This window comes from Pochonia chlamydosporia, chromosome 1, assembly GCF_001653235.2.
Source record: "Pochonia chlamydosporia 170 chromosome 1, whole genome shotgun sequence".
Lineage (NCBI taxonomy): Eukaryota > Fungi > Ascomycota > Sordariomycetes > Hypocreales > Clavicipitaceae > Pochonia > Pochonia chlamydosporia.
In genome coordinates, this window is record NC_035790.1 from 29,502 (window position 1) to 56,106 (window position 26,605).

General features: G+C 49.4%; 6 protein-coding genes across 6 annotated transcripts; 4 read left to right on the forward strand and 2 right to left on the reverse strand.

Moving 5' to 3' along the window:
• Positions 1-1,894: 1,894 nt before the first annotated feature.
• Positions 1,895-4,200, forward strand: VFPPC_18541 (ankyrin repeat-containing protein; the record flags this gene model as incomplete). Its single annotated transcript, XM_018290123.1, has 2 exons — positions 1,895-2,068; positions 2,128-4,200. 2 exons carry the CDS (start codon positions 1,895-1,897, stop codon positions 4,198-4,200), a joined length of 2,247 nt encoding a protein of 748 aa, XP_018136077.1.
• Positions 4,201-6,135: 1,935 nt separating this feature from the next.
• Positions 6,136-7,797, reverse strand: VFPPC_12144 (DDE superfamily endonuclease; the record flags this gene model as incomplete). Its single annotated transcript, XM_018290124.1, has 1 exon — positions 6,136-7,797. The coding sequence occupies one exon, from the start codon at positions 7,795-7,797 to the stop codon at positions 6,136-6,138; it is 1,662 nt and encodes a 553-aa protein (XP_018136078.1).
• A 3,165-nt stretch (positions 7,798-10,962) lies between these two features.
• VFPPC_17085 (hypothetical protein) lies at positions 10,963-14,716 on the forward strand (the record flags this gene model as incomplete). The annotated part of the gene is made up of 2 exons (XM_022429059.1): positions 10,963-13,925; positions 14,056-14,716. 2 exons carry the CDS (start codon positions 10,963-10,965, stop codon positions 14,714-14,716), a joined length of 3,624 nt encoding a protein of 1,207 aa, XP_022283904.1.
• Positions 14,717-16,664: 1,948 nt separating this feature from the next.
• VFPPC_15005 (thioredoxin reductase GliT) lies at positions 16,665-19,183 on the forward strand (the record flags this gene model as incomplete). The annotated part of the gene is made up of 5 exons (XM_022428949.1): positions 16,665-17,065; positions 17,122-17,673; positions 18,194-18,219; positions 18,271-18,967; positions 19,057-19,183. 5 exons carry the CDS (start codon positions 16,665-16,667, stop codon positions 19,181-19,183), a joined length of 1,803 nt encoding a protein of 600 aa, XP_022283905.1.
• Positions 19,184-22,034: 2,851 nt separating this feature from the next.
• Positions 22,035-22,920, forward strand: VFPPC_15006 (MFS transporter; the record flags this gene model as incomplete). The annotated part of the gene is made up of 3 exons (XM_022428950.1): positions 22,035-22,037; positions 22,098-22,214; positions 22,270-22,920. The coding sequence occupies 3 exons, from the start codon at positions 22,035-22,037 to the stop codon at positions 22,918-22,920; spliced, it is 771 nt and encodes a 256-aa protein (XP_022283906.1).
• A 1,661-nt stretch (positions 22,921-24,581) lies between these two features.
• Positions 24,582-25,243, reverse strand: VFPPC_12148 (beta-lactamase domain-containing protein; the record flags this gene model as incomplete). Its single annotated transcript, XM_018290125.1, has 3 exons — positions 24,582-24,716; positions 24,793-24,817; positions 24,876-25,243. 3 exons carry the CDS (start codon positions 25,241-25,243, stop codon positions 24,582-24,584), a joined length of 528 nt encoding a protein of 175 aa, XP_018136082.1.
• Between the last annotated feature and the right edge of the window lie 1,362 nt (positions 25,244-26,605).

Sequence of the window (26,605 nt, forward strand, 5' to 3'; positions counted from 1 at the left end):
GGGTTCAATGTGATGCTGTCATGCTTTCACCTTTATTCTCAACCACCCATCGCTGGGTTATATAGAATTTGTCAATCTAATGGGTAGAGTCCTGGGTAGAGTCCTACGGCTTTTGATAGCACATGGGGGCCAATACAATCCACTCCAAACATATCTTCCTGTCCAGCACCTGTCCAGCACATGTATGCTACCCCGGTAGCAGGGAAATCCTTGCGGAGGCCGCTCCGCATCCGCTTCCCAACCCACTTTGCCAAGCGTCAGACAGTGTAGTTTAAAGGGGAGAGCTACAAAATGGAGACGAAGGACAACCACGGTCAGACGCGGTTGCCCGTCGAGAATGCACACGAGGCTATTGCCAAGTTGCAACACGCGGATGGGAGGAATGAGTACATACGGACCTATTTCTTGACTCCCCTCGCTGCCGCCCATTAGGAAAAAGCCACCGCAATCCCTCATGTCGGGCCGTGTTCTCTTCCAGCAGCATTGCCTTTCTCACTTGCCACGTCCTTAAGCTTCGCTATTGCGCCGTCTTTCCGCCATCATCCTGAGGTATCACATGCGCTTTACTACCCAGCAATATTTGCACTACTTCTTAGTGCCCATGCCCAGCTGCATAGTGAAGTGCAGTCTGTCCGCCGACATCCTGTATTTCGGCGTGTGCTGCTTGCCACCAGTGGCAGGCATTGTTCATAAGATACTTTGTCACGCCAGCTGTAGCGTAGCAGGTGGCCTGCAGCCTGCTGAATCCTCCAGGCTGATACTCCGCCTAACGGCAACTAATACTAACTTGCAATAGCCATGCAACCTGGTTCCACGGCTCGCTCAGAATGATTAAGAAATGCACTGAGCCGTGGCACCGTAATATTCTGCCGCAATTATAGTTTATACCATATTATCGTGCGGCATGTACGCTAGGATCTGGAACACCTGGCCGCCTTTAAAATTTAAGTCTCTGTCACGAGGTGTTATGAGATACGTGCTGCACTGGATCAAGTCGCAGCACTCTAGCTGGCTGCTACTCAACTATCCGTGGAAGCCGACGTGTGGTGCCGTGGTTCGGAAACCGCCATTTGCAAGCTCAAGACGCGTCACTGGAACCCAGACTGAGGATCAGTCAGTCTCCCAGGCTCGTGGGGTGGCGGTTCTACTGGAGCGGTAGTTGTGCATGGGGTGAACTTACTTTGAACGCACATCTGTCCACGCAACTGGGCCAACTTTGCGTAGGAATCTTCTCACATCCTGACAGCTGACTCAACTCCGTCCTCTGCTCTACGGCAGAAATACAATTGATACGAGTGAAATTAATTGTCGAGGAACAATTGTCTCTCCCACTCATCTGCTTGGGGGAAGGGGGTACACATGCAGGCGTAGCGGCACATCAGGTAACAGGCACAGCAAAGCCCATGGCGCAGCTTCGTCAAAGCTCGTTGTACCATGGAAGGGGATGGCGACCAGCTTTATAGCTGGATCAACACCAGCGGAAACCGCAGCCTTCGCTGAACTTGACCTCCCAGTTGCCCACCTACCCCAGCCACGGTGTCCAACAGGCACAACCATAACTTTGGGTTTCGACCCTCCTCCTCACTTGCGGCCACTTTCCTACTTGCAATCCACGTCGTTTGCCCATATGGCCATCGGACGCCATACATACTCCTCAAATCCACTAGCTAGCCTGTCCATAAGCAGAGGCTCGCCGAGGATCATCCCAGAGAAACCTGATCGGATGGAGCGACCCAGTCGGTGCTCCTGAGTCCGAGTATTGTCTCGACGATCCCGTCATTGCGCCTGCCTCTGCACGACTGGGCTGCCGAGTCACAAAGGCCCCCTTTCATTTTCCTTTCAGTGTCCCACGCTCAGCCTGCAATCGATGCGTTAACCTGTGTCAGCATACAATATGCGTCTGTTGCAGACTACCGAGGCCGACTCAACTGGCGGATTTGAGGTCAAGGAATTCCCGTACAATCAAATTCCAAAATATGCTATCCTGTCACATAGGTGGGACAACGATGAACCTACTTTGCAGGATGTCAGAGGAAACAACTTGAGTACAAAGGAGGGCTTCAATAAGGTGCGACAATGCTGCTGCTGCGACAATGCTGCTGCAAAGCCAAAGCTGACGGGTTCGAGTACGTTTGGATTGACACCTGCTGCATTGACAAGACAAGCAGCGCGGAGCTTTCGGAGGCAATCAACTCAATGTACCTATGGTACTTCAAAGCTGAGAGATGCTACGCCTATCTTGCAGACGTGATGTCGAAAGACGCCATCGGGAAAAGCGAGTGGTTCACAAGAGGGTGGACCCTTCAAGAGCTGCTGGCGCCATCAGAGGTTTACTTCGTTGATAAGCATTGGAACTACCTAGGGACCAAGAAAAGTCTGCAACAAGTCATATCCGACTGCACTGGTATCCCCCTCGCTATTCTCTCTGGCGATGAGGACCTCGAAGCGGCTAGCGTCGCACAAAGAATGTCATGGGCTGCGAAGAGAAAGACAACGAGACCAGAAGATATGGCCTATTGCTTAATGGGCATATTTGGCATCAACATGCCAATGCTTTATGGAGAAGGTGAACGAGCCTTCATCAGACTTCAGGAGGAAATCATGAGGATCTCGGATGACCACAGCCTCTTCGCATGGAAGTCACCAGGTATACGTGGGCTTCTGGCCACCTCTCCAGTTGCGTTCGAGGCCTCCAGGAACATCATCCAATTCAATCCGCTCGATACACCCAACGGTCCCTTAACGGTCAGCAGTAGGGGGGTCCATTTAGACCTTCGTTTTGTCGGTAAAGGGCCTCAAGGACTTGGCCTCGCGGTCCTTCATTGCAAAGAAGGACAGGGCGATAGCCCGATAGCCATCTATTTGAGAGACTTGTCTTGGACAATGGAAAGATTTGAAAGAGTTCGAAGCGAAAAATTCGAACGGCTTGATCTAAAACAATTCAGACCATCGCAATATCCAATGAGACGGGTGTGCATCCAAACTGAGCGGACGACACCTAGGCGGAGATCTGAAGATCCTGGGAAATATGATAGCATTGCGCAATACAAGGTCTATAATGACAGCACTCTAGCGAAATTCACGAAATTCACGAATCTGACAGAACTAATGAGCGAAGCAGCAACAGCACTTCAGGATAAGATATGGCTGCTACTAACACGGAGCGATGTCGAAGTTGATTCGAAGGACGAGAACGACCGGACGCTGTTGTCGTGGCTTGCCGGGAATGGGCACAAGGCCATCGTCCTGCAATTGCTCGGGAGAGGCGCCGCAATTGAGGCGAAGGACAAGGATGGCGGGACGGCGCTCTGGTGGGCCGCCAGGAACGGGCACGAGGCCATCGTCAAGCTGCTGCTCGAGAAGGGTGCCGACGTCGAGGCGAAGGATAAGTACGGTCGGACGGCGCTCGTGGTGGCCGCCGGGAACGGGCATGAGACCATCGTCAAGCTGCTGCTCGAAAAGGGGGCCGAGGCGAAGGACAAGTACGGTCGGACGGCGCTCGTGCGGGCCGCCGGGAACGGGCATGAGACCATAGTCAAGCTGCTGCTCGAAGAGGGCGCTGACGTGGAGGCGAAGGACCAGTACGGTTGGACGCTGGACGTCGAGAGTGGGACGGCGCTCGTGCGGGCCGCCGGGAACGGGCACGAGGTCATCGTCAAGCTGCTGCTAGAGAAGGGTGCCGATGTGGAGGCGAAGGACGATGGCGGTAGGACGGCACTCGTGCACGCCGCCGGAAACGGGCATGAGACCATCGTCAAGCTGCTGCTCGAGGAGGGCGCTGACGTGGAGGCGAAGGACCAGTACGGTTGGACGCTGGACGCCGGGAGTGGGACGGCGCTCGTGCGGGCCGCCAGGAACGGACACGAGGCCAGCGTCAAGCTGCTGCTCGAAAAGGGCGCCTACGTCGAGGCGAAGGACCAGTACGGTCGGACGGCGCTCGTGCTGGCTGCCAGGAACGGGCACGAGGCCATCGTCAAGCTGCTGCTCGAGAAGGGCGCCGATGCAGAGGCGATGGATGACGGCGGTGGGACGGCGCTCGTGCGGGCCGCCAGGAACGGGCACGAGGCCGTCGTCAAGCTGCTGCTCGAGAAGGGTGCCGACGTCGAGGCGAAGGATGACGGCGGTAGGACGGCGCTCGTGCAGGCCGGCAGGAACGGGCACAAGGCCATCGTCAAATTGCTCCAAGGGAAACGTCCATGATCCCTTGCGAGACGCACTTGCTCCCCGTAGTTTGGCCATGCCGTTGACCACATGGAATGCAACGGGGCGAGACTCTGGTCCTTGGATACAGAAGCATGCAGGGCGATGATTGGGCTGTCAGGCAGTCAGTTAAGTCAGAAATCCAGCAAGTGGCGATATCGCCAACGTGTCATTTCACCAGCACGACTCACCATCTATGGAGCATTCCAACATAGTTCAACAAAGCGGAATACATGGGTTCGGGACAAGGGGGACTCCCGGTCGCACATGATGACATGAACAGCCCGTGAGATTTTCAACGACAGACTCAGCCGGAAGATTGTTGTGTATCTAAAAGACCACAGCGACATTTTGGAGGATTCCGGCGGCTACGTTGATCTTTCTCTCTTTATGGTTGGAATATCCGCCGAACAATCAAAGCCGATCGTGAAGTCATCAAGATGACCCGATTTAGAACCAAGAGGTTCCCGAACGACGCTTCTAATAGCAGATCTCCACTGATAGACGTCGAACTTTCAGGGCCTTTCAGATTGTTTAGACGAACAACAGCACAGGTCGACGAACCCAAAAAAGAGGTTGACCTTTCCTCAGCGCTGCCTTCAAGTGACGACTTCCGCACTAGTCTTCTTATGACAAGTCTATCAGCCCGCTTTTCACTACTCCGTGAAAATGACGACCAGAATAGCAACCTCGGTGAAGCCAATGACAACACTGCCGTCTATCCGAATCTACAGTCCAGGCCGGCAGACTTTGATGGCCTTCGAGATTATCAGCATGATATCGCAGATATTGAATGGCTCAGGGCCTTACTGTTGGGTCAATGGGACGCTTATCAACCTGATGATGCTGCTTCAATTGCAAGCAGCACTATATGTTGTCCCAATCCGACTGGGGGATAATACGGCAAAGCGCTGATAAGGAAACAATGGAGAATTACCTGGAGGAGGGGATCACACTGACAAGATCAGGTCGCGAACGGATAGGAGATGGGGACTTAAAAGAATGCTGACTCTAATTTTACTACTCTCAAATTGACAAATGTTTCCTCAATGCGACTGGTTGTTGATTTTTGAACGTGAAAGCGCAGTTCGGAAGACAGTCCTCTGTTCCTCGCCACCATTTCTGTTTTTATTGACAATCCCAAACAGAGGCCTAGGAGGTGTTTCCCCTGCATTGGCACTGCACTATCATTTGAACCAGACGACCCGCGTGTAGAAGACAAGACCACCGAATTCTACTCGCCAGGGGATTTGAGTAAGCATTTCCGTCGGAGACACCTATCGAGGTTGCGGGACAACGATCGGCCAGTATGTCAAGTCTGCGATATGACTCTCTCACAATAAGATGCATATCTGCAAAAACATGCTATTTCGGTTCATGGGACAGTCTCCTGAAGACTCCACCGCCAACTAGTTAATGCTTTCTCTTAAGTTCTGTCTCTGTCATCCAGCCAAGGTTATCATGATAATAGATTAGATATGTTAGATCAATTTTGTTGAACGTCACAGCGGAAGAGATGCCGCCAACGTAGGCTATTTATGGAAGGCGCAGGCTGGACGTTGCACGTGATGTTGTATCATGTTCAACACCGCCCCTCAGCCAAGCCTGACAATACACCTAACTAACTGAAGCTATCTATGATATTTCCTAGCAACTAATACAAAGGAGAAACTCAGCGAGTGACTTGGGCTTTGCCCAGGTTGAGTTGCCTGATAAATTGGGCATGTTTAACTGGCGTAAGTGCCTTTGTCAATCCATCGGCTGTCATCTCGTCTGTACCGACTTGATGAAGTTGAAAGAACCCATCATTCGTACGATTGATGATCCACTTGTAACGTATGTGCATAGCGGGTCGCTCAACATAGCGAACCGCTCACCCAACACTACCTTTTCGTAAAGATTCCACCAAAAAACAACCACAACATAGGAAATCAACTAATCTTCGCTGGTATCCTCTTCATTAGATGTTTCCACATCAATCCGACATGTTCGTGCATTATGGCCGGGCTTGCCGCACACACCACATCGCCGACCCTTCCTCTCATCCCTCGGTTTGCGACCTCTCGTCCAGCGATCTTCTTGCTTTATCTGCTCATCCACGTCATTCTGGTCCTGAAGAGCTTGTCCCTCGGCAATAGTCATGCTACCACCTTGACGTAAACGCGTTTTTCGAGCTCTACGCCGCTTGCTTAGTATTGCATTTGCCTCTCGAAGTAGCTGGTTCTCCGCTTTCAAGAGGGCCATCTTATGCATAGTTCCGCATGTACCCTTCGAAAATTGATCCATAGCAGCCAAAATTGACGTTGGAGAGCTTCCTTGGTGGCGGCTTATTCGCCTTTTGATATAATCAGTCTGCGAAGTAGCCTCAGTTGGGTTATTTGGGGTCTTTGGAACCCACAGTTGCGGTAGCTCAGTAGCTTCTTCAACAGGAGGTGGCGTCCGTGGCCTTATATCTAGCCGTGACAAGACACTTTTTGGGTCAAATGGGATAAGGCCTGCACCCCTAAAAGCCCCCTGGATATTTTTTTCCGTCATTGCAGCTTTAAATGCGGTGAAAAATGCGGGTAGGAAGTCCGCCTTTGTAATGTGTGTAATCCCCGCTCTCATTAGCCCTTCAATTTCTTTACCATAAGCCTTCTTCAGTGGCCCAAAACAGCCAACATCTAGTGGCTGAAGAATATGGGATGAATGAGAAGGCATGCAAAGCGTGATTATCTGATGGTCCTTGCAAAACAGCTCAAATTCCGTGGAGTGGTGGCTTTCATGCCCATCCATGATCAGAAGACGATATGCGCCTTGAGTTCGCGGCTTAGTATGCTTTTCGAAGTGCTGAATCCATTCAACACCTTTCTCATTTGTAGTCCAGCCGTTGTGAGTTGTAGAAATAACCCAATCCTTCGGCAGCACGCTGTCTTCATACCAGTTCGCGAGGTGATATTGCCCCGCAACGATGATAAATGGCGGGATAGCCTCACCTCGAGAATTAATAGATTGGATCACCGAAACCCATTCTCTATCACCTGGCTGAGCCAATGTTGGTTTGGCATGTCTATCTGAGCTTGTAACAACCATGGTGGTTGAGATTATGCCCATCATAAAGCCAGTCTCGTCAAAGTTGTGGAAATCCTCCTCTAGGATGCCGTATTTCGCGACTATGTCGCGCACAAGCTCAAACCAGGGCCGAATTATCTTTGGATCTTCGCACAAGGCTCTCTTATAGTCATATCTACGCGTAAAACGCGTGGTTAGCTCTTTTTGGCGTTTGACAAAGTTTGAAGCCCATCGTGGTCCCACGGGAAGCGCGTCGCGATCGGCGAGCAGTCGATTCGCCATATCTTCCACACCACTAAGCCGGGGAGGAAATGATCGCGAATCTAGGTCAAGAATATATTCAACAATTGTTGATTCCTCTAGATTTGTAAGCTTTCGACAATTGGGCATAGTATCGCGTCTCGCAGTAACACCGTTGATCCGATCCTTGAGCGTGCTAAATGGAACTTTGTAGATCGCTGCGGCTGCTCGAATGCTTAGCTTAGAGTTATGTTGTATAGCTTGGTAGGCTAAGATTAAGTTTTTCTCTTTTTTTACAGAGTCCATGATTTTTCGTTGAGAAGTAAGTAAATAAAGAATGATGGTTCCATTTGCCCTGTGGAGTGAGCGGTTCGCTATGTTGAGCGACCCGCTATGCACATACGTTATTGGATCTTGCATCAACAATTTTGGAAAGTGAAGGCGCCGATGATGATGACGACGACGACAATGACGACGACGATAATAAAGACGATAATAAAGACGATGATCACGACGATGATCACGACCGTGAGAACAATAGCGATAATGGCAGCGACACTAACAATTATAAAGGTTACTGCGAGAACGGCAGCGACACTGAGGACGGCAAGGAAGATGGCTATACGCTAGATTCTAGTATAGAGCATCTCAAATTCTGTCTCCCTCAGGGTGTCCGCCTCGAACTATCAGAGGCACTCTTCCAGCTCTCGATGATGTTTTGGACATACCAAAACCGCGATGGAGTAATGGATTCTTCGACAATAGTACATTTCACAGCGGTGCTGGGAATTCACCGTTCCTCATTGGCGTACCGCGATGCATACAACTTCACCCCAGACCTAGCAGCCCTTATATGGATAGGACGGTTGTTGTTTCTCGAGTACAGTTTACCTCAATACAGTTATGACACGCTAGTATATCCCTGGCCAGAGCGTCACACATACCCGTCTCAACCGGAGCGTCTGGAAGCAATCCGAAAGAAGTATATGCTTAGGGGCTGCTATTCACCGCTTAGCGAGCTTATTGAGCTAAAGGCCTTTGGAAAGAGTATTGTGAGACGGGAAGGACCTCGTGGGATGTTGACCTGGGCCCCAGATGGCCACTCTTTCACCTTTCATAACGACAAGGTAGTACGTCTCTCGGAGTTCTGTACAACCTATCAGGCTTCGATTAAAAGCGTACAAAAGCTCGTTACTGAGATGATGCTTGGTTGGGAACCTACAGTCAATCTCTCCGTAATACAAGATGACCTAACCTGTCAGTTACCAGGCTGGTGTTTCCTCGACAAACCGGAGAACCAGCTATTGGGCACATATAAAGCGATGTCACGCCGTGCGTGGTCGTCCTCGTTCCGCGGCAAAGCACTTGCCAAGGCAGGACATTGGCTACCTGGTTCATGCCTGGCGTATCTACAGGCTGGTGCTGAACTGTCAATAAAGGGCTTTGCTGCAGCTCATATCACCGCCGGTTTACCGGGTCGAGGCACGGAGATAACAACCGTTCGCTTTCGAAACACAAAACTTGGCATTAGGAATCTGTTTGTTCGCGGGGGAAAGGTTGTTATTGTCATTGGCTATACCAAAGCTCGTGCCTCAAACAACCACTCTTTCTACGTTGTTCGCTATCTTCCAGATAGTTTGGGCCAGTCTATTATACTCTATCTTGCGTATATCCGACCGTTTCTCGATTTCTTGGCGAACCAGCTTAAATTATCGCATCATCACGGCAATGAGTTTCTCTTTTTAGACCCAAAGCGCAAGAATAGGCACATGTCCTCGACGCAGGCAACACAAGCTCTTCGGGATTTAACGCGGAATCTTCAGACGCCGTGGTCAATATCTCTATATCGTCAGGCATCGATTGCCATTGCTAAGCGTCACATAAGCGAGTTAATAAAACGGAGGAACTTCTATTACCCAAATGATGCCAGCGACCCGATTCGAATGATCGCCGCCGGAGTGGGACATCGCCCGAGGATGCTTCTTACTGCCTACGCAATCGACGCGGCCCTACCGACCCGACTCCAGCCCGAACTTCTTGAAATGTATCGCCAACTATCAACACTATGGCAAAACTGGAATGTGGAGTACTACAACCAGCATTGTGTCGCGGACTGTAGCATATCAAAGGAAAACGCAGCACAGAAGCTGGCTGGCGAAATACAATATTCGGTAACTCCTCTCGCGTCTAATGCTACGGGCACCCAAAAACGGAGACAGTCCAGGAACTTAAGTAGCACGGGGCGTTGCAAAAGAAAAAAAGGGGTTGGCACGACGGACACCAGCGATGATAATGATGTAGCCCTAGAAGCCAGCATGGAAGGGTTTCCAGAAGGGTTTATTCATAATGCGGAATACCAGATCCTCATATGTGTGGCGTGCGAGTCTATTATTAGTCCAGGAAGACGGTCGTTCTACGATCATTTAAACCGCCACCGTATCTTGGGTCCTGTTTGTAAAGCTTATATTGAGCGATTCAGCACCCTTCAGCTCACGCCAATAAAGGAGCTTTTAAGGCCGCACCAAATAATCCCGGCTATCCCTTACCTTCGAGTCTACAGAGCATTTCGATGTAATATTTGCCAGTACCGTACAACTCGATGGGACACAATCCTTGACCACATGGTAGTACACAAGCTTGGTGTGTCTCCAGTGCGAGCCTGGGAGACGGGAAAGATAGCCAAATGCTACGTACAAACATTCTCGTCAGCAAAAGGTCGAATAGCATACTTCGAGATAACGCCGCCGAATTAGGTTAAACGAAAAGCTAATAATAGAAGCCGCGTCGCGCTCCTAAGTTAAGAGATCTTTCGTATGCTCTGATTATACTGTAGAGTGTATATAGTATTATACTTAATTATTTAATGCCAATATTTAACGTCGACGACTTCGTGTACAACGCAGAGCATCGCGTGGTGTGTCGGGAATGCAGGACGTGCCTCGCTCCTGGGGGGAGGGAGAAGTGGGAAAGTCACCTACGCAAGAAACCACACCACATAAGAGGCGAGCAGCTGAGCAGAACGATTGAACTGCTATCGACGTACGACTTGCGGGGAACGACAAAGGAATTGCGACAGTGGCGGCCCCGGAGGAGGACGCCATGCGAAAGGATCGCTGGGGCTAGAAGTCTACGATGGCTACATATGCAACTGTGACGTCAAGAGGTGCGACTTCGCAACGACACGGCTGGAATTAATGCACGATCATATGCCCAAGCACGGGAGAACAGCATCACAGAACAGAGAAGGCAGCCCCTTGTGGGAGGCGTGCCGCCTGCAGACGTATCTCACGGCAAAGGTCGGATCGACTACTTCACCGTTAAAGGCTCATCAGACAGCGGACGAGACAATAATAATGATAACACTCCGCCATTAGGAAGGGGTATAGCGCAACCACTCCTGTACACGGGGCCGCCACCGTCAGCTGCGGAGGAAACCCTCTTCGACAGACTAAAGAACGACGTAATTACGCGATGACTTTGCCTTCACTTCGGCCCGATAAAGTGCAGTCAACATCAACACATCTCTTCACTCCGCCACCGACAAGCCCTTACTGCTTCTCATTTCACAACGACACTACGCCTTCGATTCTACAAAGATATGAGAACTTTGCAGATAATGCAGATGTTCTTCTTGCGCAAGAGGCAGCTGAAGACCGCCGCCGCCAAGCCAGAACGGAACAGGCCTGGCGGGAAAGCCAGCAGCACTCGTGTGAAGAAGACAACGAGACAACCCCATGGCTTAAGCATACGAGGTGGCCAGAGACATTCAGGAATCGACCCCTTGACATCATCACCGCCTCCGCGAGGCAGCCTGCTCGAGGCCCCTATCAGGGCAGCGAAGATTACTTGCTTGGGTATTGGCGGGGACTGCCACTTTATAGTCCGGCGGCAGCAGAGGCACAACTACGGCTACTAATGCGCGCCGTCGACGACGTATTCGACCGTGCAAAGGCAACACTAGCATCCACATCCTATCGGTCGAGGTGCTGGCTCTCGAGTCATTGGAAAGACGAGTTTTGGCACCGTCCGCTCCGTATACTGCCGCCTTCGACCGAACAGAAATACAAATCGTACTGGAAGCACTTCATCTGCTATGTCTTTCGAGCCCTCGCTCACAAGCCAGTCCTGCGTCGGGAGATCTATAATGTGCCATTAGGTACAGATGATGTGATAATGATGCGGCACATCTTGGAACTGGTGTCGCAGCTACAAAAGGAGGAGGAAGAGGGAGAGGAACTGGCTGAAACCATTACGGAGTCCTCAAGCGATGAACAAGATGAGGACGATCAGGAGATGAGTGAAGATGGTAGCGAGAGCTTTCACGAGGCACATAGTGATAGTGAAGGTGAAAGTGAAGAAGATGCCGAAGAACAAGAAGACGAAGACGACGAAGACGACGACATACAGGATGAGAATGGCGTATTAGATCATGTCTTTCATCTCCCTACTGGTACTCGCCTCAAACTTTGTGAGGCTCTCTTTCAGCTGTCCATGATGTTCTGGATTTACCAATGCCCAGCCGGAACCATGTCATCATCAACACTGATACATTTCACCGCAGTTATGGGAGTACACCGTTCTTCTCTTGCGTTTCGCGATGCATACAACTCAACACCAATGCTTGCGGCTGTGATATGGATAGGCCGGCTGATGTTCCTCGAATATAGCCTGCCGTTGTACAACTATAACACTCTCGTGTGTACCTGGCCCTCTCGTGATGCCTATCCGTCCCAGCCAGCGCGCCTGGAGACAATCAGAGCCAAGTACATGCTACGAGGTTGTTATTCACCGCTTAGCGAACTTATCGAGCTCAAGGCAATGGGAAGGAGTATTGTCAAGCGCGAAGGAGTACCAGGTAATCTTACATGGGCTCCAGATGGTCACTCTTTCACGATCGGCAACGCCAAGGTGGTGCGGTTATCTGAATTCTGCACCACCTATCAAGCTGCTATCAGTAATGTACAAGAGCGAGTAGCGGAGATGATGCTAGGGTGGCAACCAGAAGTGGACCTGTCCCAGGTTCGGGATGATTTAACGTGTCGTTTACCAGGGTGGTGCTTCCTCGACAAGCCCGAGAATAACCTCGGGAATATATACAAAGCAATGGCACGCCGTGCATGGTCATCAACCTTTCGTGGCCAGGCGCTTGCCAAAGCCGGCCACTGGCTGCCAGGACCGTGTTTAGCATACCTAGAAGCTGGTACAAAACTAGGCACTATGGCATTTACAAGCATCCATATCACACCAACACTGCCCAACCGCGGTACAGAGGCAACGAGTATTCGGTTACGAAACACAAAGCTAACAATAAGAAACATATTTATCCGCGAGGGACAACTTCTCATAATTGTCAGCTATAATAAGTCCCGTGCGTCAAATAATCACGCCTTTTATGTTGTACGCTACCTGCGGGACGACCTTGCCTCTGCCCTATTTCTCTACATTGCCTATATACAGCCATTTCTTGACTTTTTGGCAAATCAGCTACAGCTACCACAATATCACAGCAATGAGTACTTCTTCCCGGATCCAAAGCACAAGAAGAAACATCTAAGTTCAATGCAGGCGACAGAAGCCCTTAGGTCGCTAACCCGACACCTACAGACGCCATGGACATTATCGTTATATCGACAAGCAGCGATCGCTATTGCTAAGAGGTACATAAGTGAGCTTATTAGAGAAAAAAACTTCTATTATCCATCCGAAGCGAGCACACCAATCCGTATGATTGCTGCTGGTGTCGGACACCGGCCTCAAATGCTTCTTACAGCTTATGCAATCGATTCTGCACTGCCTACCCGACTACAGCCCGAGCTTCTTGAGATGTACCGGCAATTATCGGCGCTTTGGCAAGCTTGGAATCGAGAGTATTATATGCAACACTGCGTCGGGGGATCTAGTGGCTCAAGGAATGCAAGCGCGAAGCTAGCCATGGAAGATCTAGGGCTTACAATAACATCTACAACTCAGCGTACAAGCGCTCAAAAAAGGCGTCAGTCCGAAGACCCCAGCACCGACCATGCTCAGAGACGGAAAAAAATCCTTTCAAATGGGGGGACCAAGGGTGATGTTACGGCGGCAGGAGCTATTAAAGAGGGGTTCCCTAATGGATTTATATACAATGCGGAGTATCGAATTCTTATCTGCGTTGCCTGCGAGTCCATGGTGTTTCCTGGCAAGCCATCTTTTTATACACATCTAAATCGCCATCGAATATTAGGCTCTCTGTGCAAGGCTTATATAGAGTGGTTTGGCCGCCTTCAGCTTGCGCCTCCGAAAGAGCTTTCTACGCCAAAGAAGACAATCCCTGCCATCCCGCACCTAAAGATATACAGATCATTCCGGTGCAACATCTGTCGCCACTACACAACCCGATGGGAGCTAAGCCGTGACCACATAGTTCAGCACAAACTTGGTATCTCTCCAAGGCAAGCGTGGGAAGACGGGAAAATAAGCGCTTGCTATGTACAAACATTCTCATCTGCAAAAGCGCGAATAAGATACTTTGAAGTGGAACTGCCACCACATCTTAGGAAGGAAGGCCTAAGGCAAAGAGGCATATAGTACTGGTGATGATCCGGATCGCAGTACCGGGCCGTCACAGCCGGTTCTATATACGGGAGCCCCGCCCTCAGCAGCGGAGGAAACACTCTTCGATAGACTAAAGAACGACGTACAGGAAGCGGCGCGCGATGTGGAGGACAATGGGGCGGTTGTTGAAGATTGCGGCCGCGGCCGAGCGGACCGGGAGCCGTGGCTACTCCACACGGGTTTCCCTACCCACCTTCGGGGGGTCACGAACACGGAGATCTGGTCGTCATTTAAGTTGCCGAAACATAGAGATACTCTGTTCCAGAGCAAGCAAGACAAAGACAATGTCAACCGTCGCGAGAATAGCAATAACAATAACAACAATGAGGCAGGAGAGGAGGACGAGGAGGATGATGATGATCTTAGACGCATACTGGCCGCAGCCGACGCCCTTTTTAGAAGTGCCTATGCCCTAGTGTCGGATCGGTCACCAAATCGCAAAGTAACGCAGCAGCGTGCACAAACACTCAGCGACTTCGCATGGGGCGCGGGTAAAAAGGGCAGGGATACGGCATTTCGAAGGTTCAAGAACCCTTCTTCCCTGGCAGAGTACTTCAGGACGATGAAGCAGCTCCTCTGCCCAAGCCTTGTGTCCTCATGGCTTGCAAATACAAAGGCTCAAGAATATCCTTAACCTCGCCAAGAAATCGCCAGTCATCATCATTTAACACGTCTTCCTGTAAATTCCCTTCTGCGTCGGGATGTACTATAAACGCCTTAAGATCGCCTGCTTAACCAGTACCTAGGAAATCATAAGGTATGTGGAATTCCACCTTGTGTTATTGTCCACCATAAGCTTAAGCTCTGCAGTTGACTCAAAAGCCAGCTAAAAGCCCTGCATTTTATCATTTTCATGCGCAAGCCGCTTAAGTATTTCGCTTCGCTGTTAGGGTGATCTAATAAATTTCACGACATTTATGAAGTTCTGCCCACCAGGCCTTTCTTTCTCCAATGCTGTAAGTCTTTTTTTTGGCGACTGAGAAGGTCAAAAACCTGCGATTCAGCTTTAAAGGCCTTAAAGACCTCACCGTATAAAAATGCTCGCGCAACTAAGCTCAAAATATAACCATAGCAGCTCATGCGCCTGGCACGTACGTCTGTCGACTTCAAGTCCGGGTCGAGTCTTTGGTAAAGGTTTAAAAGACATGCATCATAGGTCGTAGCGTTATCAGACACAACTCCAACACGGTCTTCTATTTGCCACTCCCTGATAACTTCAAAAAGAGTTACAGCTAAGTTACCGCCACTATGACATCCCAACTGACGGCGCGCAGGGCAAGCAATCGCGTCTGATAGCAGCCCTGATGGTCGAGAAAGTGGCCTGTGACAGCCACAATAGCATAACGATTAGGCGATGTCTAAAGATGAAACCCTAAGTGAATCTTCGTGAGTGCATCACAAAGGTCTTGTTTAATCACGCCTTCTTGGAATGGTAAACATCATTAAGTTGATGGCTCCTCGAATGTCAGGCTGAACCCGGCGTTTCCTTCTGAACAGGCGTCTTTCCGAACTTCAAAAAACCAGGCCATTGTTCCCTAAACCTTCCATGATACCTGCTTCATCCATGTTGTACCTGTTCTCCGGCTTAATAGCCTGGATCTCGGGAATGTAGAAATTTCTAAACCAAGGTCGAATTACCTGAGTGGAAGCACCGTTAACACGTGCAGAGTCTCTGTGATAGCACCTCCGTGTCCGAAAAACAGGGTTTCTTCTCAAAAAAGTTTGCATCCAGTGTTTTCCAAGTGGCTCGTGGTCCCCTTTAACGGCAAGCATGCGCTGCGCGAACTGTCTGATCTGCGAGTGTGTGGGAGGGAGGCCTAGAACATCCTGGATTAGAATCCATTCCGTAATTTTATTTTCTTGCGTCTGGGAAAGCTTCTGGAGGGAAGAAAATGCATCCTTTTGTTGCGATTGAACTTACTTCTATTCAATTCTGGCTGACAGCTCTCATACCTATATATACCTGGTGGCACGGGCCCGTGCCACTTGGCAGCGACTCATCTGCCTAAAAATGTCTTCGTACATGATTCACACTAAGTCAACACCTTTGTGCATTCCCGACCGTGCAGGCGGCGGTTGAAGAGAGTGGCCCTTGGAACACTCCACTCCGTCGAGGTCTTTCTGATAGACTTCCCATTAGCGACCGCCTCAAGCGAATGGCTGATGTCATGCTCAGTGTATCACACTTTCATTAAATCAGAAAGGCACATGCAAAATATAACGAATGGGAGCCATAATTCATGGAGTCATCAAGCGTCGAAATAGATGATGTGGTTGGTGATGCGGGTTTTGCGGGTGGCCCATATGAGGGGTGGCCTACATCTATGTGCAGGGACTTAAATCTAGACTAATACATAACTGGTCTGATGCAATCGGGAACAATCTCCTTGTTGGCCGGTCATGGCTCGGCGAAGTTCGCGGAGACTTGTCCCGGAGACTTTCTGACGTGGCTACTTTAGCCCGGATGCCGTCCGTTCATTCTGACAAGTATATAAACTCTCTTTATGCAGTATGTATTTTCTCCAAGAAAATAATTCCAACCAATGCCTACACAAATTAACAATAATACATTATCCTACAAAATGACAGCCAAATTGTACGACGTGCTCGTTATCGGCGGCGGCCCCGCAGGCTTGTCCATGGCAACAGCATTAGCTCGACAGGTCTATTCAGCTTTAGTTTTGGACTCTGGCGAGTATCGTAACGCGAGAGCAACTCATATGCACACTGTTCCTGGCTTTGACCACGTAGATCCAGCAGATTTCCGAGCCAAGGTTCGTGATGATTTGCGACGGAGATACGAGCATATTTGGTTCAAGACGGCCAAGATCAAGGAGGTGCGCAAACTGGACAGCGGCATCTTTGAAGCCACTGATGAGAATGGAGATAAATATACTGGCAAGAAGCTAGGTCTAGGGACTGGTGTGCAAGATATTTCACCAGTAGATATTGAAGGGTATGAGGAGTGCTGGGGTTATGGCGTGTAAGTTGTTTTCAGTGGCCCAAACAGGCTTCATACATCCCATACTAACTTGTTAGATTTCACTGCTTATTCTGTCACGGCTTTGAAGAACGTGGAGCTGAATCGGTTGGCGTTCTTGCCGGTGGCATGCTGACTGCCCCCGAGATGATATCTCACATAGCCCTCATGGCGAAGCGCCTGGCCAAGAGCACTACTGTTTACACAAACGGGAACACAACCCTCCTGAATCAAGTTAAACCAATGCTACACAGTAGTAAAATCTCATATGAAGACAGAAAGAATACGAAGCTAGAATTGGAGAATAGAACCGGGCCGGGCGTAATTGTACACCTTGCAGATGGGACCACCAAGAGAGAAGGCTTCGTGGCAAATCATCCGCAGGTCGAACAACGGGCGCCATTTGCAACACAGTTGGGATTAGAGCTCTCGCCTGCAGGAGATATTGTGATCACGCCTCCATTTAATGAGACGAGTGTGAAGGGATGCTTTGCTGCCGGTGACGCGGCTACTATGATGAAGAGTGCGGTGCAGGCTATTCAGCTGGGTGTTACTGCTGGAGCTGGGTTGGTGTTTCAGCTGCAACTTGAGTTGGATGAGAAGGATGAATTGTAGGTTCTAGTTGTTATTTAGAGCTTTGATATTGGTAGTGGAGCCAGCTTCGGGTGTCTTAATATAATGTTTCTGGCCTCAAAACATTTCTCCCTCTTTGAATGACAGATTTGCCGTGTTTAGTTCGCCATTCGGCCCGAGCAAGTCGTCCGGCACACATAACCCTAAGGCCCACCTGCGAGAAGGCGGTTAGTGCAACAGCTACCAACCAGAACAGAGGACGTACCTTACGCGAAACTCTGCAATCGACCAGATTCTATCGTGGCCAATATCCCTTTTGCACGCCGACCCAGAAATTCGAAACGCCAATCAGGAATAAGGTCCGTCATCACCTCGCGACACAGTTCGTCCTCGGTGGTGTAGCCATACACTGAAGAGTCTGGAGACTCAAAACCGTCACTTTCGGACCCCGTCATGATATTACGTCGCCTCTGCTTGTGTATGCATCGGTTCCTATTAATGTCGTTCTTGAGGAAGTGTTCCAGATCGGATCGAGTGGAGATGTACTACGTGTTCCAGAACCCATGACGGGTATGCTGTAACGGGTATGTAGTACTTCAATCATGTTCCATTTGTCTGGACTATTTCCTGCCAAGCATCGTTTGACGAGCTTAAGACCTTGCTGATTGGCGCCCCCCTTCTGGCTCAATGGGATCCAGACCGAGAGACGATACTAGAGACAGACTCATCGGGTTATGTTGTTGGAGGATCGCTATCGCAGAGAGACAACGAAGGACTCCTGCACCCAGTTGCCTTCTTTTCCAAGAAGAACGCCCCTGCTGAGTGTAACTACTCAATCCATGATAAGGAGTTGCTTGCTATCATCCGCTGCCTAGAGCATTGGGACCCAGAGCTGCGCAGTGTAGCCTCCTTCGAAATCCTTACTGACCACCTTAACCTCCAGTATTTCACGAAGAAGCAGCAGCTTAGCGAAAGACAAGCTAAATGGGCTGAGATTCTTTCCCGATATAACTTCGTTATCCGGTATCGCCCTCGCCGGCAGGCTATAGTGCCCGATGCCCTCTCTCGACGAGAACAAGATATGCCAGTAGGGCTAGACGACGAAATGTTACAAGGACGCAGGATGCAGTTACTTCAACCTGTAAAAGGAATGAAGGGAGTCTTTATAGTACACGCTGAAGCTCCTGTAGTAGTGAAAGCTGGTTATATAAGGAAAGGCGACTCTGACCAACCGGATGACCCCACAGCCAGCCGTGACCCCTCGGTTGGGAACCCCTTTACTGAAGATAAACTACAAGAACTCTGGAACGAAGGTCTACAGAAGCACAACCGGTATTGGCTAATAAGAGAAGCGGTGCAGAGAGGCGATAGGCGCCTCCCGTCACAATGGCTACTAACCTCTCTATCGGAATGCTCTATAGATGCAGGACAACGACTCTGCTGGAGAGAGAGAATTTGGATCCCTCAATAAGAGCCTCTCCGCACGAAGATCATCCAGGAGACTCACGACTCAATGCTAACTGGTCACCCGGGAAGAGATATGCTTAAGTCTTTAATTAGCAAGAGATTCTACTGGCCAGGTCTAGACGATGATGTTAGACGATTTATGCGGAACTGCGATATCTGCGGCCGAAGCACCGTCAGTGTAGTAAATAATATAAACAATACGTATATTGGCAATATGGACCCCCTCACAATATTATTGTATTGTCAAGTGATGCGTATTGTATTACGCAATACGGCGTTGGTCCATATTGTATTGTATTGCCAAGAACCCAATATATTGGCAATACGACAATATATCCCCTATATTGCACGTGACGGTTTTTATTCGGCTGCCGCAACTATATTATGGTGCTTGGAATATCTGGTATCCCAAACCATGACTTCAAACACTCTAACGCTTCAATTACATCACTCCCCATCCGATTTCGCCGATCCGTGATGGTTATCTTTGCCCCAGAGAAGAGCCTTTCAGGTTCCGCAGACATTGCGGGAATTGACAGTATATCCACGGCCATTTTGCTTAAGTTAGGATAGGTCTTTTGCTGGGTCTCCTCTAGCCACCATGTAAGGGCGCTTGTAAACCCATACACCCGTTCGGTCCTACAATAATGCTCATACTCGTCTGTGATAGGTGCCGGTTGTAGATGCTTATTCCTCCATTTTAAGAACTCGTTCGTAGTTGTCGATGGTGCCTTAGAGAGGGGAAGTGATTCCACGGGTTTATATTCACCCCACAGAGTCTTAATCAACTTCTTTGACGACTCAACCCACTCTTTCTTCCAGTTCTCATGTATGTAGTGCCATTTATGCGAGGGGTGGAGCACGATAGCTGCAACGTAGGCTGGCGATTCGTCAGTGAGGCGATAATACTTATCCAATTTCGCCCAGCCCGAATTATACATTGGTGCCATAATCGGATCATCAGTATATGCCTCTTTTCCTGCTTCGAACTGTGCCAACACGAAGTCCATAGCCAAGAGGACATTATCGAGAGTTGCAAATGATGATTCCAGAGCCTTAGTTGTCATTTTGAGCTTCTCTAAAAATGATTTGATCTTCTCGAGGATGGCCCAGTCCTCTGCAGAGAGCTCGTCTCCAGCACACTCTGCTTCTACCCATTTGTTGAAATAGCCATTAATTGCGTCTCTAAGATTCAAGGCCGCTTGCAGCATGGTATACCACGAATTCCACCTTGTGTCGTTGTCTCGCGCAAGCTTGCGGTTATGGCTAATAGCCATAAACTTTTGGCTGCGTTGAACACTTCTTTGAATATAAACGACAAAATTATGAAGCTTGCCAAGAGGACCTTTTTGCCGCCACGCTTCAATCTGCTTTAGTGTCACATTATGCAGACCCAAATCTTCCTGTTCGAGCTTCTCGTTATCGGTAACGAAGAGGAAGGCTTTTGCGGCTAGGTTGATAATATGACCTTGGCAGCGGAGTCGGTGAGATTTGGGATCATATTGAATGTCAAATTGGCGTAGAAGGGCTATAAATGTTAGCAGCGCTCTAAAGAAATAGTGAGTTATACCGACCAAGAGAAAGGGACTTCATCATTGTGTCGTTGTTGCTTGCATTGTCCATCACGAAATATCCAAGTTTGGAAGCAAAACCCCAGTCTTCAACCACTTCCATGATTGCCGCAGCAAGGTGAGAACCATCATGCTCACTGTCGATGTCTTTTAAGGCCAAAGTGTGGTGTTCTAGCTTGCAGTCTTCCGTGACATAGTGAGCAACTATACCTAAGATTGCTAAAGAGTTGGGAGAAGTCCAAAGGTCGCAGCTGATGTGAATCCTTGACTTTGCGGACTGTATGCGCTGCTTGACCTTCTCCTTCTGATCTTCATACTGCCGCATAATCCATTTCTTGACAGTTTGGTGCGTGTCTGGAAGCCAAGTATCGACGTCGGCATTAATGTAGGCCAATAGGGCTCGGAATTCTGGGCATTCCACCAGCCGAAATGGAAGAGAACAGGCGGTAATAAACCTTACGTACAACACTTCGAGCTGGTCCGGGTCGATCGAGTCTCCGTATTGATCGTTAAACCGGCGGCGTTTTCGGACATTTTCTTCAGCCGTAAGACGAGCTTGTTCAAGAATAGTTCTTATAGTTCTTACTTTAGCGGATCGTGGAGCGCCTTTTGGGAGACCATGACCGTCAGGGGGAGGGTCCGTGAGGTGCTTGGCTGGAGCCGCAGTTCCACCAGAACAAGAATATGTTTTCTCGCAGTGTTTGCAGCGCCATTCCTCTTTTCCAGTTCGTTGATTGTAATATCTGGTTTCAATCTCCTCGTCTGGCATATGACAGAAGACCCATGACGTTCTTGGCTTCGCGCAAGAGGCTATAGAGGCTGTGTGAGGTCGCGACGATTGGTATTGAGAGGTTCGGCTCTCGTCTGTGTCATGTAGCTGCTGACCGGAACTCTCCGAAAGGTTGTCGGATGTTATTGAACCTTTTCGTTGCGACGGTTGAACAAACTGCAAGCGTTGTTGAGGCATTATCGTAAGGGGCACCAGGCTTATTTTCGCCAAAAAGGCTCTTGGAAACAACAGTTTGATCGCATTAAAGAAAAAAGTAGAGCTGAAAGTTTTCAGAGAGCTGGCTAGCTAGGCACATGCTTAACACTTGGGGTTTTCTGGCGCCGCCTCCATTTAGTGGCGTTATTCGCGTCGCGTCAAGCGAGTGCAGACCAACAGTCCTACCCGGTACAATTGTTTATTGTACGTCTATTACGTGTTTTCGTCGATGTAAATGTCAGCGGAAGTGAATTTATTCTATGTTTCACCAATCAATATAAACAATATATTGCCAATATGAATCGCCTTGTATTGTATTGTCACAATATCGCAAACTCCGTATGGTATTGTCACAATATCAGAAAATGCATATCATATGGTATGTATTGCGGTATATTGTTTTATTGTCATATTATTTACCACACTGGTTGCAGTCCAGATCTGGTTGAAGGAAAAGGCTACGGTTCCCCCTCGCGTGTTCTTGAACCGAACGGTTTGGTCTTGTGCTTTCTTCGGCACTTGCTTGGGTGCCTCTTTTTTCGTCGTCCTCTACTACGTATGTGCCTTTTATACATTGTCTACGAACTCACCCACACTAACGCTTTTTGCAGCTCCCCATCTGGTTCCAAGCCGTGAAAGGCACATCCGCCATCCAATCCGGTATCAAAAACATACCCATGATTCTCTCCGTCGTCATCTTCTCCATCATCTCCGGCGGTCTCGTCACCACCCTTGGATACTACACCCCCTTCATGATTGCCTCCGCCATCCTCATGTCCGTCGGTGCCGGTATGCTTTCCACCTTTGACGTCGACACCGGCGTGGCCCACTGGATCGGCTATCAAATTATCTTCGGTATCGGTGTTGGTCTGGGCATGCAGCAGGCCATGGTTGCTATTCAGGCTTCTGTCGCCGGCGCCGATGTTGCCATTGGCACTGCAATCATCATCTTCTCTCAGACCCTCGGCGGTGCCCTCTTCATCTGCGTCGCGCAAAACGTCTTTCAGAACAAGCTTGTTTCCAACATTGCTGATGCGCATATTACCGGTCTTAACCCGGCAAGCGTGGTGTCCGTTGGTGCTACCCAGGTCCAGACTTTGATTCCTACAAAGTTTCTGCCCGCAGTTCTTCACGCCTACAATGGTGCTGTCACCAACACCTTTTATGTGTCGGCTGCAATGGCAGCCTTGTCCCTCGTTGGCGCTGTTGCTGCGCCGTGGAACTCTGTTAAAGACAAGAAGATTGAAATAGCTGCAGCTTAAAAGGCAATCATGCTTCTGTATATTAAAAAAGTTAAGACATGAGCCGACGTCTCGGTTTTCTTTTTACTTAGCATCAGTCTTTCCACTCTGATGGCCAAAAATATGGGTTAGCGGAATATGATTTGAGTATCTCTACTAGACGACTGCTCTCTTATAACGGACTGAGTCCTTGACGTGTATATGTCGGATAAGGCTGCCTCTGTTGATTGAACAAGCAGACTTGGAATAATTGCTGGATGTCATAAAATCATAGATATCAGATGTTAAGAGGCTGGCTAGCCACCTGGAAATATCAGAAGGCTGGTATTAGTGCTTCTTTGCTGGAGATAAATGACATGAATCCCTCTGGCCAGGAAAAAAGGAAAGAAAAAAGGACAAGGGAATCCAGAATACAATTCAGACTGTTAAGTACTGTATCTTTTGTGTAGCAATTCAGAAATTGGAACAGCGTAACGCGACTGTATAACGGCCGCGGCGATGACCCTGTGGCGGTAATAAGGAAGTGGTAGGAAGCGATTCTTGTGGTATAGTCGTGCATAGCACAACCGGAGCGGTAGAAACATTGCTTTGAGGAATCGTAACGCTGAGAACTACTGTTAGCATACTAAGCGTAGGAGTAAAAGAGGAAGGGTTATCGACAACGTCTGGTGTAAACGACCCCAGTGGGGAGGTATAGGGGGTGCCGACATTACGGACGCCAGGCTACGGAATAAATCAGGCATGGCAGGAGGCTGTATGTCATTTACAGACGAAGGCGTTGATATAGTCCGCCTTGGAAGCGTCAGGTTAGCTAGCGAATCGGTCCTCTTCGTGGCTCTGCGTGGCAGTAGACTTGTTGTGATATTCCGTATGGCGGCAATGGTGGTTCGGAATTCGGTTACCTGTTCATTATGGCATGCCCTACATTTAGTACACTACCCTGTAACCTTCGCATGGTCGTTCACGCTTGGAAGTTCGACTTCAGGCAGGTCTTGCTTGCAGTTACGGCGGTTGCGGACAGCCTGGAGTATATTATCCTCCATCTGACCGTATATATATTCACGTGTTACTAGGTTGTCTGTGAGGTAGGTATCCTAGGTCTGAAATAACCAGGGAGGGAGGAAACCGTACCTGCTTACCCAGAGGCAGAGTAACCGGGGAATCTAGGGAGGTAAGTCGACTGCGAGGTGATATGTGAACCTATTTATCGTTGGCAGCCTAATAGGTTTGATAGAGTCGACAGAAATGGATGCCGCCGCCACTTAGGTGGTGTACGGAGCACGGGGCTTGTTCGGTCAGAAGCATGCCCAGAAACCAACAAATCCATTGTATTACTGTGAAGAACAGAGGAACTGAAAGCTCTCGGAGAGCTGGCTAGCTAGTTACATACTCAACGTTCAGCGGTTTGTGATGCCGCCTTCGTTTAGTGGCGTTATTAAGAGACATCAGCCGTCCGATTCAATTCCGACACGAGTTGAGTACAGGCCAGGCCAATTGACGAATCAGAAGAGCTTTTATGCTCATTTTTTCTGACCGAATAGGACGCCCTTAGGACGCCCTTCGGGCTGAATACGTAGAGGACATTACGCAAACGGAGTATTCTGTTTCCACCACTCGAGCTACTATATAAATTAGTAATACGAGTAGGCGACCTGGCTGTTGGAAAGATTTTAGAAATAGCCCTAAGTTTGGAACGGGTGTCCTTCTTCGCCTAATTTGGCAGTAACCCATTGCATCTTCAACAGCTTCTTCTCTACAATCTCCTCCTTATTTGCCTCCATCTCCTTTACATCCCAATTAATCCCCACGCAGCATCCCTTCAGATAGTCAGCTCTTTCCTGCGACAAATACAAAGCCATTATTCCCGGCAACTCAACATGATCCTTCGCAAACGGCTTGAAGGCCTCCCCCGTCACTGCTGGATAGGCATGGTCAATTTTGTAAGACGAAGTGTAGGAATGAGTGAATGGACTCACGGTGCGACACCCGTGCGGTGAGAAAGAACATCTTCGATAGTGACTTGCTCAGTGTAGCTCGCCTCAGACATGACAAAGTCATCCGGTAAGAGGCTGGACATTGTCGTCTCATACGTGACATTAAGGTATTTCTGGTCATCTCCGACAAGAAGAGCAACCGACGCCGCCGTGAGGGACTTGGAGGCCGACGCAACATCAAAAAGAGTATCGGGCGTCATGAGCTCCGGGGGATGGAGGTGAACGAGGCCATAGCCAGCAGAGGCAATGGTATGATTTTGCACAATGGCAATGGAAGCACCGGGACAATGGAACTTGTCCAGGAGGCTTTCGACGTGAGAGACAAATTTTGGAGAGTGAAACAAATCCATGGTGCTTTTGGTTCATGCGTGTATGTGTGATTCTTGTTCTCCCGCCGATATCTTTTGCAAAACTTGTCATTTTATATTGCTTGTTTGTTATTGAGAATGAGCTGAACTGACACCTCGGAGTCAGTCCAGGCTTCACCGCATGATTGCGGATACAGGGATACAGTGATGAAAGTGTTGGTTCACCCTGCCTGGATGCACACCTCGGGAACTTGGATGTGACGGAAGTCGTTCCGTATTCGAAGAAGGTGTTTATGGCATGTGTTTTGCCGGCAGTATCCGTGAAGTGGTATTAAGGATGCGTCGCTGCTGGATGTTGATTGGACATCTAGGGAAAAGATGGAACCGACTGTGCGAGCCATGTACCCCGGATTCCCCACATGCCCCGGATTCCCCACATGGACTGTTGTCCACGCTTGCCTGGTTTCAGCGACACGCGCCTTGCCTGCGCACAATTGGATTCACTTTATATCAACATGGCCAGCGGTCTAATAATACGGTATAATAAGTGCCACAGTCAATGACAATGGTCCCCACTTGAGCCGGAAGAACTCGGCATTGGCTTAACCCCCTCATCCGCTCTGTCAGGGGACATTGCGGCGGCAGTGAAAAGTGGCGCAGCGCGCAGCGATAGAGGGCCCGGGCAGGCTGATGCTCAGGGCGACATTGTATATATACTTGCGTGTGTGCTACTTCACACCTCTCCATGATTACAGCCTGAAGATTGAGATAATTCACATCATCTGTTAAATAGCTAATTAACGAAAAGCAAAGATGGACGTTTCTGAGAAGACTCTCACCAAAACGGTGTCCAACAAGGACAACCAAGTCTCGGACTCGCTGCCTTCAAACCTTGCCGTCCCGCCACGTCTTCGGCGTCTTCATGACTCTTCAGTTTCTTTTCAGGAGTATCAGTACTATGCTGCCACCACGCGCGCCGAACAGGACCAGATTGAACTCACCAAGAGGGGCAACGGCATCACTCGATTGTTGTTGCCAAACTTGGAGATGTCCAAGATGAGGGAAGGGTCTGAAAAGGTCAGCGTCAATTACGCGAGTCTGGAGACGCGCATGACCATCACCGATGAGGAGTGGCTTAATGCGTCGAGGGCCATGAGGACCGCCACTGCCTCCGCTGTATTCTACCTCATCACCACGGACATCTTTGGGCCGTTTGGTTTGGGGTACGCGTTTGCTACCACGGGCTGGGCGTATGTACAAGCTTCCTATTTCCACTTTCCAGCCGATAATTCTTGCTATGATGCTCCCACCAGCTCCTCACTCGCCCGCCTTCAAAAGAGAATAATCACGCTGACTGACCCTGCTGGATGGTATTTAAAGCCCTGGTACTGTACTTTACACTGC